Source organism: Macaca mulatta, chromosome 1 (assembly GCF_049350105.2).
Source record: "Macaca mulatta isolate MMU2019108-1 chromosome 1, T2T-MMU8v2.0, whole genome shotgun sequence".
Lineage (NCBI taxonomy): Eukaryota > Metazoa > Chordata > Mammalia > Primates > Cercopithecidae > Macaca > Macaca mulatta.
The window spans coordinates 148252424-148270794 of record NC_133406.1 but is presented as its reverse complement, the minus strand read 5'-3'; the positions used below and the strand labels follow the sequence as shown (position 1 = coordinate 148270794).

General features: G+C 38.0%; 1 protein-coding gene across 1 annotated transcript in view; it reads left to right on the top strand.

Moving 5' to 3' along the window:
* Positions 1-13911, top strand: part of EPHX4 (epoxide hydrolase 4) — a 35431-nt gene extending 21520 nt beyond the window's left edge. Inside the window, exon 7 of the mRNA XM_001098374.5 lies at positions 13234-13911. Within this exon, the coding sequence (XP_001098374.1) occupies positions 13234-13465 (232 nt within the window). The 3' untranslated portion in view covers positions 13466-13911. The remainder of the gene's footprint in view (positions 1-13233) is intronic.
* The last annotated feature ends 4460 nt before the right edge of the window (positions 13912-18371 follow it).

Below are 18371 nucleotides of genomic sequence, written 5' to 3'. Positions count from 1 at the left end.
GTTCTGGGCTGTGTTAGTACTCAGAACATAGTAATGAGCAAAACCAGATAAGGTCTCTGATCTCACAAAACTTGTAGCCTAATAGAGAAAACAGACATTAAGCAAATAACCACAGTAATGAGTGAATAGTTATAAATGAACAGAAAGGCTTTGAAAGAAAGAGATGAGAACTGAGGAAATGATGTTAGACCAAAGAAGTGAAGGATGACTTAAGTATTGACTAGACAAGATTGGGGACAGGGGGACTGGCATTCCAGAAAAAGGAAACAGCAGGTACCAAAGCCCTGTGGGAAGATGCAAGAGGGTTGTAGCTTCAAGCAACAGAATTATGGCTTCTTGGCTGGAGCACAGAAAGTAAGGGTGAGAAGAGCATTATGAGGCTGGGTCCAAGAGGTGGGTAGCAGCTGGCCAGGCACAGCCAAGTAGACCATATGAAGGATGTAAAGACCACGAATGTGAAGCCAGTGAATGAGAATCTCAAGCAGAAAAGAAAAACAACCCACATGTGTATTTGAATAAGTTCAGTGTGGCCATAGCGCAGAGAATGTACTGGAGAATTTTCAGAGTACATGTGGGAAAACTGCAGCAGTCCAGGCTAGAGATGATGGTAACTTGAACAACTAGTCTGAAAACAGTGGAGATGGAGAGAGTGGGCAGATTTAAAAGATACTTAAGCGGTAAAACTGACAGGGGTTGGCAATGGGTTGGAGGGAGAATGAGAAGAGAGATGTCAAATATGGATCCTGGATTTCTGGCATGTACAACAGTATGGATAAGCATGCCATTTACTGAGACAGGAAACACTAGAACGGGACTAGTTTTTATGGGAAAGTCATGAATTTTATTGATCTTAGGCTAGTTGACTTTTAGGTGATACTTTAGATATTCAAATACACAGTTGGATAGTAGGGTCTGGAACTCAGGAGAGAATCTAGGATGAAGATATATAAGATCTGGGAGTCACTGACGTAGAGACAAGCTTTGGTTTTAGAACATATTGTCTGGGGAGAAAGTATAGCGTGAAAGGTAAGACATGAATATTTGTCAGTTTGGGTCTGTACTTAGGGAAAAAAATGAGATTTCATTTCTCTTAAGAATTAGGAGCCACAGCTGGCCTTGAATTTGAGGTTTATGGATTTGAATTTGTGCTACCTCCATGATTCTGGAATTCGCAGGGCAGAAATTATGTGTTAACATGCCTTAGGCTGTTAACATTCCCTAGGAAGCCTGGCAGAAACAAAGACAAAACTTCTCTAGGATACATCTCAATTCAGGCCTCACAATATTCCCACAGATGAAGTCCCCTAAAGGTGAGTTCATAATCCAAATTTAAAAATATCAACCTGGGCCACGCCTATAATCCCAGCACTTCGGGAGGCTGAGGTGGGCGGAGTTCGAGACCAGCTTGGCCAACATGGCAGAACCCTGTCTCTATTAAAAATACAAAAATTAGCCGGGTGTGATGGCTCATGCCTGTAATCCTAGCTACTCGGAAGCTGAGGTAGAATCGCTTGAACCTAGGAGGCGGAGGTTGCAGTGAACTGAGATCACGCCACTGCACTCCAACCTAGGTGACAGAGAGAGACTCCATCTCAAAAAAAAAAAAAAAAATTAACCTACCATGAATGGTAGTCAGAATACAATTGCAGCCAAACTCCTACAACTTTCAAATAATAGAACTAAAAAGACTATTAAGTATGTTTAAATAATTACACATAAGAAAGAATAAAAAATATGAGAAAAGAACAAGGTAATATCAAGACAAGCTGGAAAGAGCTGAAAAACAACTTCTAGAAAATGAAAAATATGGTCATTGAAATCTAAAAGTCTATAGATGAGTTAAATTGCAGATCAGACAAGCCAAAGAGAATTATGAATTGAAAGATAAATCCCCCCAAATTACCCAGAATGTAGCTTAGAGAGATAATGAAGTAAAAATGTAAAAAGCAAGTTATAATTTATATGGAGGATAGAATTAGAAATTGCCTATGTATATATATGCTAATAATTTTTTATGATAAAATAATAGAAATAGAATAGTATTGTTTTCAAACCAGTAGAGGGGAATAAGGAAATAATCAATTAAAACCTGTCAATAAAAAAATTTAAAACTATCAAAAAGGCAGAAAGGGAGAAAAAGAAGCAAAGCAGGGTAAATATCACAAACTGAAATGACAAACAATTTCAACATGTCAGTATGCACAACCAGCATTTATATATTAATATTGCCAGTTACAAAACAGAGAATATCAGATTGGATTTTTAAAAGAATCCATCTATATGGTGTTTGCACAGTTACAATTAAAGCATAAGGACACAAAATGGTTGAAAGTAAGAGATGGAAAGTTACAGCAGGTATTGGTTTAAATAAAACAAAATCTTTCAAACTCTGTGGAATCCAAAGGGAGTCATGAGATTATATGAATGAGGGAAGAAGAGGTAAATCCAAATCTTTTTTGAATAACAAGAACAAATTTACAAATATATTTAAATATATATATATCTTTAGCAAAACAGAGATGTTAATTTAAATGGTCTTTGTAGGTAACAGTTTATCATGCAAGGCAAAGTGAAACCCCGTCTCTACTAAAACTACAAAAAAAAAAAAAAAAAAAAAAACTAGCCAGGCGAGGTGGCGGGCACCTGTGGTCCCAGCTACTTGGGAGGCTGAGGCAGGAGAATAGCGTGAACCCAGGAGGCGGAGCTTGCAGTGAGCTGAGATCCGGCCACTGCACTCCAGCCTGGGCCACAGAGCGAAACTCCGTCTCAAAAAAAAAAAAAAAAAAAAAGGGCAGATAGATTGCAGAGGCTACAGGTTATATTTTATAGGATATAGCAACAATATCTGAAGTAACAGTGTCTGAAGTTCATGTTTTCTTGTTTGGTTTTTATTTGTTTTTACAAATAACATTTGTAAAGAGAAAATAGAGAGAATGGCACATTTTCAAACAAGTCTTTTTTTATATTAAGGAAAAAAGATTTAAAATCTTAATTTTGGGTAGGAGACAAGAACGACAATTTTCAAACATGTTCTCAGTTTATCTTTTTATAGTGCTTGCTTTGAGTTGTAGAACAGTACGTTGTAAGTATCTATAAGGAAAGAGGGAAAATATTCTCATCTTTCCGAGATTCTTTTACTAATAGTTGTTTATTAGGAGGACTTGCATTCCCAAGAGTAGTCACTGGAATCCTGTTAATTAGCAGAGAGAGAGAGAGAGAGAGAGAATGAGAGCGAGCAGGCCTATAAACTTCAAAACAGTTTTATCAAGGCAAAAGATGGATTTTTAAACTAGCTGGTTATACGTTAAATCTCGTTGAGGGAAAGGTTCATTAGACCTCTAGAAGCTCACTGACCCCCCTCCCCAAGTAATTCTTTATATAGATAAGCAAAGCTGAGTATATCATTAACAACAGGGCTATGTAATGCACAGTAAGACTACAAATATAAGGTATAGTACATTATAGTCAGGCATGAAAATAGCCCTCATTTATTAACCTAAGCCTCCTTGGGACTATATCCTCATCCAAAGACTTGCCAAAATTTGGACCTGAGGAACCAGGATGAACTGGGAATAAGACTAGCTATAGGACCTATACTGCAAAAAGATAATTCTAAACGTATAATAAAGCATCAGATAATAAAGCAAAATGTAACAGACTTACAAGAAAAAATGGACAAATCCATAATTACTATAGGAGATTTAAACCCACTTCTCTCTGAAGTTGATCAATCAAGCAGAAACAAATTAACAAGGATATAGAAGATTTCAACAACTCTATTAATATCTTTGATCTGTACAACTCTGCACCTAACAATCAGAAAAATACACATTCTTTTCTTTTCTTTTTTAAATAGTGGTGAGGTGTCACTATGTTGCCTAGGCTGGTCTCCAAATCCTGGTCTTAAGTGATCCTCCTGCCTCAGCCTCCCAAAGTGCTGGGATTACAGGTGTGAGCCACTGTACCCAGCCTATTCAATAATGTAAAGAATATTTATGAAGATTGATTACATACTGGACTACAAAGCAAAATCTTAACCAATACCAAAAAATATTACATAGATTATTTTCTCTGAACACATTACAGTAGAAATCAATAACAATAGCAACAAACTTTTAGAAAACTTCATATATTCAGAAATTTGACTTCTGAATAACTATGGGTAAAAAATCTATGAAATTAGTAAAAACTTAGAAAAAATGATATTTCAAAACATGAGGAATAGTTAAAACAATACTTAGGAAGAAATATATAGCTTTAAAGATTATATTAGGAAATATTGAAAATCAGTGACGTAAGAGTTCAACTTAAGAAGTTAGAAAAAGAACATGTAAACAAAAATAAATTAGAAGACAAACAATTTAAATTACATATATAAAGCAAAACTTAATACAATAGAAAACAAAGACACAATAGAGAGAAGTGGCAAAACCAAAAGCCGATTATTTGAAGACTACTAAGATAGATAAGCTATTGGCAAGAATGGTTAAGAAAAAACAGAAGGCACAAATAAACAAAGTTAGGAACCAGAAAGCAGTAAATAAACATAACTATCAATACAAATATTACAGATATTAAGGTATAAATGTTTAAGTTAACAAATTTTAGAACTTTGACAAAATGGGCAATTTTTAAGAAAAACATAACTTATCCAAAACTACTCATGAAGAATTCAAAAACATGAAAAGACTTATAGCTAACCAATATGAATTTAAAGCATATCTATAGTAACACACATAGACATACAAATACACAGCTATACATAGAAGCCTAGATGGTTTTACAGGTAAGTTAGTTTTTTTTTGAGACGGAGTCTTGCTCTGTCATCCAGGCTGGAGTAAAGTGGCACAATCTCGGCTCACTGTAACTTCCGCCTCCCAGGTTCAAGTGATTCTCCTGCCTCAGCCTCCGCAGTAACTTAGATTACAGTCTTGTGCAACTGTGTCCGGCTAATTTTTATATTTTTAATAGAGACGGGGTTTCACCATGTTGGCCAGGCTGATCTCGAACTCCTGGCCTCAGGTGATCCACCCACCTCAGCCTCCCAAAGTGTTGGGATTACGGGTGTGAGCCACCGCACCCAGCCTACAGGTAAGTTTTATCACAGAAAATCCCACTGTTAAATACTCTTTCAGATATTATAAAAGGAAGATATATTTCAGCTCATCTTATGAGGCTAATATAACTTTCATACCAAAACAAGGATTGAATAAGACAGGCAAATTATAGGTCAATTTAGGTTATAAACATAGATCCACACATTCAAAATAAAATATCAAACTGAATTCAGTATGCATTAAAAAATTAAACCAAGGACGAGTTAGCATTAAAAATTCATTAATTAGGCTGGGCGCAGTGGCTCATGCCTGTAATCCCAGCATTTTGGAAGGCTGAGTCAGGCGGATCACCTGACGTCGAGAGTTCGATACCAGTCTGACCACCATGGAGAAACCCTATCTCTACTAAAAATACAAAATTGGCTGGGCGTGGTGGTGCATGCCTGTAATCCCAGCTGCTCCAGAGGCTGAGGCAGAAGAATCACTTGAAGCTGGGAGGCGGAGGTTGCAGTGAGCCAAGATCATGCCAATGCACTCCAGCCTGGAGAACAAGAGCGAAACTCCGTCTTAAAAAAAAAAAATCCATTAATTTAATTACGACATTAATAGATTAAAAGGGAAACTATGACCAGCTAAATCAATTAAGAAAAAGCGTTTAATAAAATTTAATGCACATTCATGCAACAATTCTTAGTAATCTAGAAATAGAGGAGAAAGGAGTGGACCTCAGATAGGTGGGATAAGCCTGCATCTGCTGAAGGGATATTTCTGGGAAACAGACCTTTGCTTTACTCAATTGTTCCAGAAAATAATAATAATAATAAAACATTGAGGGTGTTTTCCACTGATTGTTTGCACCTGGAGAGCTGGCAGGCATAGAAGATTCTTCAGGAGTTGGGGCCAAGGATATACAAAACCTCTATTAAAATGGTAAAATACTTGCTTTGTATTAGAAAGTAAGTAATACATTTGTAGTGCTCTTCACAGTTGTATTTCCATGGGAAACTTTGGAGGGCCTGGAAAGTTTTACTGGTATCTGAGAGAGTAATATATTATCTCCTGCTTTATGAAACCATCTTTGTAAGTTTCTTTTTCTGTGTCAGCTGGTGCCTTTCTGTTAATCATATTACGGTTCCACTACCACAACAATGAAGAAGGGAACTTTGTCTACCAAAAACCTATAGTAAACATCATTTTGTGATGAAACACTAAAAGCATTTCTTTCAAAAACAATGAATAAAGATAAACTTGAGGGGCCAGGTGCAGTGGCTCACGTCTGGAACCCCAGCACTTTGGTAGGCCAAGATGGGTGGATCGCATGAGGCCAGGAGTTCAAGACCAGCCTGGCCAACATAGCGAAACCCAGTCTCTACTAAAAATACAAAAAATTACCTGGGTGTGGTGGTGGGTGCCTGTAATCCCAGCTATTCTGGAGGTTGAGGCACGAGAATCGCTTGAACCCAGGAGGCGGAGGTTGCAGTGAGCCCAGATCCGTCATTGCACTCCAGCCTCAGCGACAGAGTGAGACCCTGTCTCAAAAAAAATTAATACATAAATAAACCTGACTACTATAACTGTTTCTCTTCACCACTGTATTACGTCTTAGCCAGCATGTAAGTTAAGGGAAAAAAAGTGAGAATCAGGGAAGGAAGAAATAATAATTCATAGATAATGTGTTTATATATCTAGAAAAACCAGGAGAATCGGGGAAGGAAGAAATAATAATTCATAGACAATGTGTTTATATATCTAGAAAAACCAGGAGAATCTACAGGAAAATTATCAAAATTAAAACAGCTCAGCAGAGTTGATACATAAAAGTTCAAGATACAAAATTATAGTCTCACAAACCAACAACCATTATAAAACACATATTTCTTAAACAGATGCACCTGCAAATGCAACAAAAAATTCTAAGGCATATAGGAATGACTCTAACAAAAGATGACCTTTATGCATTATCAAAATTTATTCTAAGACATTAAATAATGTGGGCTTAGAACAGTGACTATTTACCAACCAGTAGAGAAGTTTTTTGTTTTTTGTTTTTTTTGAGACAGGGTCTCACTTTGTTGTTGCCCAGACTGGAGTGCAGTGGTATGATCACAGTTCACTCCAGCCTCGAACTCCTGGCCTCAAACGACGCCATCTCAAAATGTTGGGATAACAGGTATGAGCCACCCTGCCCTGCCGAGAAGTATTGTAATAATTTCACAATTGATACAGACTTGCTGGTATAAACTACTGAAAACCAGCTCTGGTTTATCATGTTCATGAGTGGGAAACTACAGTATCATAAAGTTCTTGGGGCCAGGTACAGTGACTCGTGCCTGTAATCCCAGCACTTTGGGAGGCTGAAGTGGGAGGATTGCTTGAAGCCAGGAGTTAGAGACCAGCCTGCAACACAGTGAGACCATGTATCTACAAAAAAAAATTTTTTTTTTTTTTTTGAGGCGGAGTCTCGCTCTGTCACCCAGGCTGGAGTGCAGTGGCGCGATCTCGGCTCACTGCAAGCTCCGCCTCCCGGGTTTACGCCATTCTCCTGCCTCAGCCTCCCGAGTAGCTGGGACTACAGGCGCCGCCACCACGCCCGGCTAATTTTTTTTTTTTTTTTTTTGTATTTTTAGTGGAGACGGGGTTTCATTGTGTTAGCCAGGATGGTCTCGATCTCCTGACCTCGTGATCCGCCCGTCTCGGCCTCCCAAAGTGCTGGGATTACAGGCTTGAGCCACCGCGCCCGGCCTTTTTTTTTTAAAAATTAGCCAGGTGTTGTGGCATGCCTCTGCAGTCCTGGCTACTCAGGAGGTTCAGGTGGAAGGATCACTTGAGCCCAGGAATTCAAGGCTGCAGTGAGCTATGATGCTGCTAGTGCACTCTAGCCTGGGTGAGAGAGCAAGACCCTGTCTCAAAAAAAAAAAAAAAAAAAAAAAAAATAGTTTTTAAATTAATAATTAAAAATAAAAAATAGTTACTGGACTCTCCCCAAATTATTCTATGAACTTAATGCAACTTCAGTGAAAACCATAAGAAAATTTTTAAATGAAACTTGACAAGCTAATTTCAATATTTATATGGGAGAGCATAGGACCAAGAATGACCAAGATCATTTTAAAGAAAAGAATAGTTAACCAGAGGCGGTGGCTCACGCCTGTAATCCCAGCACTTTGGGAGGCCAAGGTGGGTGGATCACATGAGGCCAGGAGTTCAAGACCAGCCTGGCCAACATGGCAAAACCCCATCTCTACTAAAAATACGAAAAATTAGCTGGACTTGGTGGTGCATACCTGTAATCCCAACTACTTGGATGGCTGAGGCATGAGAATCACTTGAGGTTGCAGTGAGCCGAGATGATGCCACTGCACTCTAGCCTAGGTGACCAAGTGAGACACTGTCTCAAAAAAAGAAGAAGAAGAAGAAGAAGAAGAAGAAGAAGAAGAAGAAGAAGAAGAAGAAGAAGAAGAAGAAGAAGAAGAAGAAGAAGAAAAATAGGTGGGTGAATAGCTCTATTAGATATCAAGACTTACAATAAAGCTATAAAATAAATAAAATATGGTGTTCACTCTGGGATGAACAAATTGACGAAACAGACAAGAAAGCCCCAAAACAGAACCACATATGGGGGAACTTGATATGACAGAGATAGCATTTTAAACCAGTGGTGAAGATTCAATAAATTTTGTTGGACTAATTGGATATGCATATAGAATAAAACTAAATTAGGTCCCTGTATTTTATTTTACCAAACAAAAAATAAGCTTCAGGCATTGGGTATTCATGGACATAAAGATGGGCACAATAGACAATGGGACTCCAAAATGGTGGAGGGAGGGAGGGCAGCAAAGGTTGGAAAACTTCCTGTTGGGAACTATGTTCATTATTTGGATGACAGGATCGATGGAAACCCAAAGCATCATACAATATACCCATGTAACAAACCACACGTGTACCCCCTGAATCTAAAATAGTAGAATAAAATAAAATAAAAATAAACTTTAGGGAAATAAAAACCCATCTGCAATAATAAAACTTTAAAATGTCTAGAAAATAAAACTTTCATGACCTCATGTGGGAAGGATTTCTTAAATAAAGCACAACTAGCTCTCAAATTGTGAAGACTGATACATTTGACTACATTAATATTTAAAAATATCTATATGTCAAAAGATATAAAATGATGAGCAACCTTAGGTGGGTAGAAGTTATTTGCAATACACAATTAATTTTGAATTAATATCTAGAGTATAATAAGGAATACCTCCAAATCAATACGAAAAAAAGTAGCTCAATCAAAAAATGGATAAAGGATATGAGAAAGCAATTCACAGAAAAGGAATCTAACAGCCAATAAACATATGAAAGATGCTGAACCCTAATGGTAGCCAGGTATACAACATAGGTGTTACTGCTTGTAAGAGAGAGATGAAATAACTGGCAAAAACAAGATGGAATTTCTTTCTCTCACAAGTAAAAGTCTAGGCTGGTGCAGTTTTGCTCTGTGAAATCATCACAATTATGTTTTTCTTTGGTCAGAAGCCTTGGTGCTTTACGTTTTGTTGTTCTGTTATACATAGGGTGTTGCCCTTGTCTGTGTGGTCCATGGTGGCTTACCACCACATCTGCATTTGTCAGTGGGAAGTGAGAAGGGTCAGAGAGGGCATGCTGGGCACACATTACATCCTCACCTAACAATAGGAAGTTTAGGAATTCTGGATGACCAATTGTCCTGCTAAAAATTGGATTTTTTAAAACACTATAGTGGAAGGGAAGAAGTTTTGTGGAGCAGTATCTGGTACATCAGGTAAGTGAAAATGTTTCACACTTATTTGATTGGAAAAAAATTAACCAATTGAGAACATGTTGGCAGTGAAGTAGAGCAAAGAGAATTTTTACATGCTGCTTGTGGAACATACAATCAGTTTAAAAAACAATTTGACAATATCAAGTAAGGTTGAGGATGTATATACTCTGAAAAGCAGTTCTATTTCTGGGGATGTACTGTAAGGAAACTGTTGTACATGCGCATAAGTGGATGTGTACAAGAATGAATTTGGTTATTATTTGAATTATCAAAATGGACATTTTAAAATGTCTTTTAACAGAAGAATGGATCAATTGCAGTATAATCATATGATGGAATTCTATATAGGAATGAAAATGAGTGAAGTAGAACTTCATGTATCATTGATGCAGGGCAGGCAAACCCCAAAATTGGAGCTTTGCCTGGAAGGGTTCTTGGCTTTGCCCAGGAAGATTCAAGGGCAAGCTGGTGGTGTTAGACAGCAACTTTTATTGAAACAGCAGTGTACAGCAACAGCAGAGGTACTGCTCCTTACAGAGAAAATCTAACCTATAGGTAGTGTGCCCACAGTAGCAGCTCAGGGGCAGTTCTGCATTCGTCTTTATACCCACTTTTAATTACATGCAAGTTAAGGGACATGTAATTTCTAATTTTCTAACTTCTAAATTTCTAGAAAAGGGGTGGTAACTTCTGGGTGTTGCCACAGCAATGGTAAAGTGTCATGGCACTGGTGGGCATGTCATATAGAGAAGTACTTTTGGTGCCTCTTACCAGTTTCAGCCAGTCTTCAATCTGGTCCAGAGTCGAGTCCCACCTCCTACCTCATCATCATCAATGAATAAATCTTAAAAATATATTAAGGCACAAAAACAAGTTGTAGAAGGATATATGGAATATGATACCATTTATATATTAAATGCATCCAAAACAGCTTTATATATTTGTATAAATGCATGTACTACTCTTGGGTAGGGGGAATCTGACAAATAGCACCTCTTTTTGCTGCACAGTGTTTGAACCAGTTGAGAAATCATGAGTCAGCAGATAAAAACCAAAATATCATCTTAATTACTGATTACTTTATTTCATATGTAACATATTTAATGTGAAATTTAGTAATTTGAAACCTCAGGACCAGAGAATATGCTTTTCTTCTGTTTTCTGGAAACTCCTCTCTTTTATCTCTATTTCGATTTGGTGGAGAGTTTATATTTCTCTTTGCTCTTTGACTAATAGTCCTTTAAAACTCCGCTTACACGTGAGGCTGAGGCAGGAGAATGGCGTAAACCCGGGAGGCGGAGCTTGCAGTGAGCTGAGATCTGGCCACTGCACTCCAGCCTGGGCGACAGAGCCAGACTCCGTCTCAAAAAAAAAAAAAACAAAACAAAACAAAAAAACTTTGCTTACTTTACTAATTCAATTGTTCTGTGCACCGATATTGCTAAACCATGCAGATAACTGTTAGAAAATGGTTTGGTTTTGAATATTATTGTGCTGTAGAATGTAAGTGGCTTTAAAGTTTGCGTTTTTTTTTTTTTTTTTTAAGATGGAGTTTGCTCTGTTCCCCAGACTGGAGTGCAATAGTGCGATCTCAGCTCACAGCAACCTCTGCCTCCTGGGTTCAAGCAATTCTCCTGCCTCAGCCTCCCGAGTAGCTGGGATTACAGGTGTAAGCCACCACACCCGGCTAATTTTTGTATTTTTAATAGAGACGGGGTTTCGCCATGTTGGCCAGGCTGGTCTTGAACTCCTGACCTCAGGTGATCTGCCCACCTTGGCCTCCCTAAGTGCTGGGGTGTGTGAGCCACCGTGCCTGGCTCTAAAGTTTGAATTCTAACCCATGAGTTAGTAAGTATAGAATACATTTTTCTATCAATTTACCCATTTACAAAGAACTTAATTTTTAGGAGCATTACAACCAAATGTTGGCCACTTGTGTGGTGTCAGAAGTTAAGTCCATGGTGGGCATGTGTAATATCCTGCTGTCAACTCTGAATTGCCACAAATCAGGCTTTTTTATTTACTAGTAAAAATGTGACTCAGTGATAAACAGTTAGATGTTCATTTTCATTCTTAATCAATAGGAGTATAATTAATACTGTCAACTTTTCTGAAAAACAGTAACAGAAGATGTCAAAAGCTTCCAAAATATTTGTTCCCTTTAGCTCAGGAATTTTACTTCTAGGCTGTAGTCCAAAGGGATTATCAGAAATGCCAAGAAAAATCTGGCTATAAAATGCTTATTATAGCATAATTTAAAACAAGGAGAAATACCACAAAACCTAAATATTCAATTATAGGGGAATAGTCAAGTCATTTATGAGTTATGCCATAAACTAGTATCTTTTACAATTATTTTTGAAAAATGTTATGGAATTAGAAAATTCTTGATATCATTTAATGTGAAATTTGCATACGTGTACTGTGTATAAATTGTCTATATTGCATTATATTTATAGTATGGTTTCAAGAATATGCATAGGAAATGCCAAAATATTACCCTTTTGATAATGGAATTATAAATGATTTTATTTTTGTTCTTTATACTTTTCTGTACTTAAGAAAATATAGGCCAGGTGTGCTGGCTCATGCCTGTAATCCCAGCACTTTGGGAGGCCAAGATGGGAGGAGCACTTGAAGCCAGGAGTTTGAGACCAGCCTGGTCAACATAGCAAGAGCCCATCTCAAATTAATTTTAAAAACATACATATACACAACAAAAACTTAGTTTTAAAAAATAATCTTCTTGCAAAATATAGTATCATGTAATATTAAAGCTCAGTCCGAATATATTTTTTGAGTTTTCAGTTCCAATTTTTACAGAAAATGCATCAGATTATCTAAGAACAATTTAAAAATAAAGCTAAACAGTAACATATAAATAGTTTAAATCTCTCTTTCATTACACCATTCAGAAATTCTGGTATCCTTTTAAAACAAATTACTCCTCATAGTGATGAATTTCCTATTTAACTTATAGCTTTTATCATACATTTTACTAGCCTCATCCAATTTAAATTTTATTGGACCTTTTCTTAAATAGCCTTTTAAATATTTTATAGTAAATGTTGATTACTTAATGCATTGTTTCTCAATCACTTTTTCATTATCACTTTCCTAACGAACCTTTTTAGACATTTTTTTCCCTAATCACCCCCACCCTGTGAAATTTTAATATCTGCTTATGTACTGTATGTATATCCTTGCTTTATATATGCAAAGGGTAAGCTTTTTTTTCACCCTCCCAAGAACACAATTTTCACCCTTCTAGAAGCAAGATTGCCCCCTTCGAGAATGAATGGCCTAATGGGGCAGTGTAGGAAAATGTCATTTTAACTTTGACAGTGAATCTCAAGCCCATGTATTTTGTTTTTATAGCTGCCTGCCTCTCAAACATCACATGGTGACCACTCCAACACTACTACTGTGGGGAGAGAATGACGCATTCATGGAGGTTGAGATGGCTGAAGTCACAAAGATTTATGTTAAAAACTATTTCAGGCTAACTATTTTGTCAGAAGCCAGTCATTGGCTTCAGCAAGACCAACCTGACATAGTGAACAAATTGATATGGACATTTCTAAAAGAAGAAACAAGAAAAAAAGATTGACTTTTCTTTATCTTCTATGAAGGGTCTGTAATGAAATCTCTAAGTAATTTTTAAAAATTGTTCATCAATTTCTTTATGTTTTATTAGGAAAAAAACTGTTTTAATGTGCTTTATCATAAATAAATATCCTGACAAAATGGTATTGAAAAAAATCTGAGATCGTGTGAACATGTAATACAATGTTGATTTTCTTCTGGTGTATTTTGCACAGACAAGCATCTGCCTTAAAATATATACACTTGTACAAAAAGGAAGTTTGGAGTAAGTGGCTCCGTTTTGGTTTCTTGCTTTTTTTCACTCTGTTAACATATGGTGCCTTTTACAAATGTATATTAAAGATTAGCTGTGCTATATTGTAAGGCAAACCTGCAATGATATAAATTTTCATTCTATTGTTCAAAAGTTCTTTTTACTACTTTTAACCATTAAAAAGTTATATTATCAAATCTCTTTTGGATTTATAGTATATCTATTAGTTTGAAGGCAAATATAACTAAATGAATATGCATTTTTTTTTTTTTTTTTTTGAGACGGAGTCTGGCACTGACACCCAGGCTGGAGTGCAGTGGCGCGATCTCGGCTCACTGCAAGCTCCGCCTCCCGGGTTTACGCCATTCTCCTGCCTCAGCCTTCCGAGTAGCTGGGACTACAGGCGCCCGCCACCTCGCCCGGCTAGTTTTTTGTATTTTTTAGTAGAGATGGGGTTTCACCGTGTTAGCCAGGATGGTCTCGATCTCCTGACCCCGTGATCCGCCCGTCTCGGCCTCCCAAAGTGCTGGGATTACAGGCTTGAGCCACCGCGCCCGGCCATGAATATGCATTTTTAAAATGGGCCATATACTATTTATACTGGGAACATTAAACCATTTTTTAAAGCTGACATCTTGACTGGGCGTGGTGGCTCATGCCTGTAATCTCAGCACTCTGGGAAACCAAGGCGGGAGAATCACTTGAGGCCAGGAGTTTGAGACCAGCCTGGTCAACATGGTGAAACCTTGACTCTACCAAAAATAAATAAAAAATAAAAGTAGGCAGGCGTAGAGGTGCACACCTGAAGTCCCGGCTACTCATGAGGCTGAGGTAAGAAGATAGCTTGTGTCCGGGAGCTTGAGGTTGCAGTGAACCATGATTGGGCCATTGCACTCCAGCCTGGGCAATGGGGTAAGACCTTGTTGAAACAGAAAGGGAAAGGGAGAGGGAAAAGGAAGGAAAGGATGCTTTTACTCCATTCAATGCAAGAAGAATTGAATACTACATGTCTTGTGTGCACTAGAATCTAAGCTCCACAGGGCAGGGGTTTTTTTGTTGTTTTGTTAACTGATACCCAACTCCAGACTAAGGGCCTGGCATATTGTAGGCACTCAAATATTTGCTTAATGAATAAATAATATATGTGGCACACTGCTAGGGACTGGGGGTGGGGGGGAAATATAAAAGAAAGATAAGGTGGTAACATAGAACTTTCCCATAAGAAGCCTTAAGGGCCAGGTGCAGTGGCTCACGCTTGTAATTCCAGCACTTTGGGAGGCTGAGGTGGGTGGATCACCTGAGGTCAGGAGTTTGAGACCAGCCTGGCCAACATGGTGAAACCTCGTCTCTACCAAAAATACAAAAATGAGACAGGATGGTGGCAAATGCCTGTAATCCCAGCTGCTCGGGAGGCTGAGGCAGGAGAATTGCTTGAACTTAGGAGGCGGAGGTCGCAGTGAGTTAAGATCGTGCCACTGCATTCCAGCCTGGGCAAGAGCAAAAGTCTGTCCAAAAAAAAAAAAGAGAGAGGCATACATAGAATGCAGTTAAATTAAACAAGGGTTCAAAAGTAGAAATGAACATTATAAGTAAGAGTTGGAAAAGAGTTACAGAATAGAGAACAATACCAACTCAAGGGACTACTACTCATTCTCTTGGGTTGTTCTCCTTTAACATGGGAGAGAACCAGTAACACTGCCAAATCCCATCACGTAACAGATAAGCTCTAAATTGGTGAAAGGATTGCTTCCTACATTAAGCATAGTTCTGATTGTGACAGAACACAGGAGAAAGTCCCTAAGAATTCTCATTATTTTATCATAGCAACTTGTATTTACAACAAAAGTTCAATTTTCTATATAACAGCTTCATAACAACATGCAAGGTAGGTATCACCAATTTATAAATAGTAAAAATGTGATTTAACGTGTAACTTTGCCAATACCCATAGTGTAAGTGCTGGAGCTAAGATGTGACCTAGAGCCATCTGGTGGTAAAGCCCATGATCCCACTTACGTCAGATACCGTTTAGCAGACTTTGGTATCTATGCCACTCTTCCTGTTTTAGCAGTAATCTGGTGTGTTTCAATAGACGGAAACATCTCTCAGGAACCTACAATTTGACTTTTAATTTCGGGAGGGAAAAGGAATTCAAGTTAGCAATTAGTAAACATCGGAATATTCTATAGAACATTGTCAGAGTTGCAAATGCCACAAGGTATAGAAGAAAGCCTGGTTCATACCAACTTGGTGCTTCCCTCTTGATCCCTCCGGAAGGGCAGCAACAAGGGAAAGAATGGGACATGCTGAGACAGTAAAGTAATCCTGACTTATTTTAATAAAAACCTGTTACTGACAAAAGTGATTTTAAGATTTGTTGTTGTTGCTACTTCTGTCAATTTAGGAAGCTGACAAGTTCATGTGGACTAATATTAAGAATTTTATCAATCAAACGTTCCATGGACAATTCTGGCCTATTACAATGAATGTACTCTAATTTTCAATGGATATGGAAAAGTACTTGTAACAGATATAAAGCTTCAAGGGTGCCATCAGTTAAACCTCTTATGATAAACAGTTATTACTATCTCTAGAAATCTATTTGTAGGGCAAGTAAGTGAATTTGACTTACTAGCTGCCAAAGCAGCTCACAGTAAATAAAAACAGGTAATGGCACCTAAATTAAAAGTTGTAATTTCTAATAATATTCATCTATTCGAATTAATATATCCCTAATAGTACTAATCTATGCCTAATTTAACATCAGAAATTGCTATGTGAAAATAATTTATTAAGCATATGTCAAAAGCAAGATATTTGCAAAAAAAGAAAAAAAGATTGTGCTGTTGATATGAATTCTCCTGTTACATCATTTACCAGCTTTGATTTTTCTGATTTTAAAGGTAATGCAGCATTTTTTATTAACCTACAATTGCCTCTAAGAGTTCTAATTATGTGCAAACAGAAAAAGCAATTGGATGTGGGGAAGGGGTATATGCCAAAGGCTGCCCCCAAATCCAGGCTACATAGCCTGAGTCTACTAAGTTGGTTTCATGACTCTGCAGTCCACAGACTCTGAGTTGGAGGCGAAGGAGTCTGGGATCATGCAGGAGCTAATCAAATCCTTGTACCCTCAGTCGACATGCTTTGGTGCATGGTGCTGGACCTGCATCATCCTCGTGGGTATGAATGTCCTGCATGGTCTTACTCTTCCTCTGGCCAGTGGCCATGCTTTCCACCTTTGGCTATCCTGCTCAAATCCTACAACCCTGCCAAGAGTTGGAAAAAAAAAACTGGTGAAACCAGTACTCAAGCTCATGGTTCAGTTGACTTTCTTTTTAGCAGGGTTCCTAGCTAAAGTGAAAGGGAAAAAGGCAACCCAAGACAAGGCCCCTATCTTCATTACAGCACCACACTCCACTTTCTTTGACTCAATCCCCTGTGTGATGGCAGGGTTACCCTCAATGCTCTCTGCAAGTCAAAATGTGCAGATCCCATTGACTGGGAAATTCCTACTGTCAACACAGCTGGTGCTTGTGATCCGAGAAGACCCCAATTCCAGGAAGAATACTAAGGATGAAATCCTGAAGTGAGTGACATTTGGAAAGAAGTGGCCACAGATTCTGATTTTCCCAGAAGGTGTGTGCATCAATCGCTCCCATCTAGTCACTTTTAAACTAGGGGACTTCTGTCCAGGTGTTCCTGTGTAGCCAGTGCTGCTCAGGTACCCAAACACCCTGGACACGGCAGTCTGGACCTGGCAGGGATTTACAGGCTTCCAGGAATGTATATTGATCCTCAGTCAACCCTTCACCAGGGTAGAAGTTGTGTTTATGCCTGTTTATATCCGAAATGATGAAATAAAAAAAGACCCCATCCTTTTTGCCAATACAATACGCATCAACATGGCAAATGCTCTGGGGTGCCTGAGACAGAGCACACTTATGAAGACTGCAGACTGATGATCTCCGCAGGTAACCTTCAACTACCCATAGAAGCTGGTTTGGTGGAATTTACAAAAATTAGCCAGAAGTTGAAGTTAGATAGAGATAACATTCATTAGCATTTGGATGAATATGCTGCAATTGCAGTTGCCTCAAAAAGAGGGAAGATAGGAATTGAAGAATTTTCAAGTTATTTAAAACTCCCAATTTCAGAGCCCTTGAGACAACTTTTTGCCCTCTTTGGCAGGAATAATGCTGGCAGCATAGACTTCAGAGAGTATGTAATAAGTCTGACTGTCCTATGCAATCCTGCCAACATTGTAAAGAGTCTGCAAATGTCCTTTAAGCTTTTTGATCTTGATGCGAATGGCTTAATAACATAACAGGAGTTCACTGCTATACTTCAGGTAGCTTTTGGAGTGCCAGATCTTGATGTTTCCAGGCTCTTTCAGGAAATAGCTGGACAGAAATCAGTGTACATTTCATATGAGAAATTTAAGAAATTTGCCCTGAAGCATCAAGCATATTCCAAGTTATTTAATTCACACCTAGACCTACAGGCAGCCTATATATATTTATTACCCTAAAAAGTACATTTTTAATCACTGTATTCAAATGTTACAGGTTAGTCCTGAAAATAGTGAAAGTATCTTCTGGTAGAAATGATGATTGAAGTAAAAATTACTCTTTGAGGAAAAACTCAATAGTTTTCA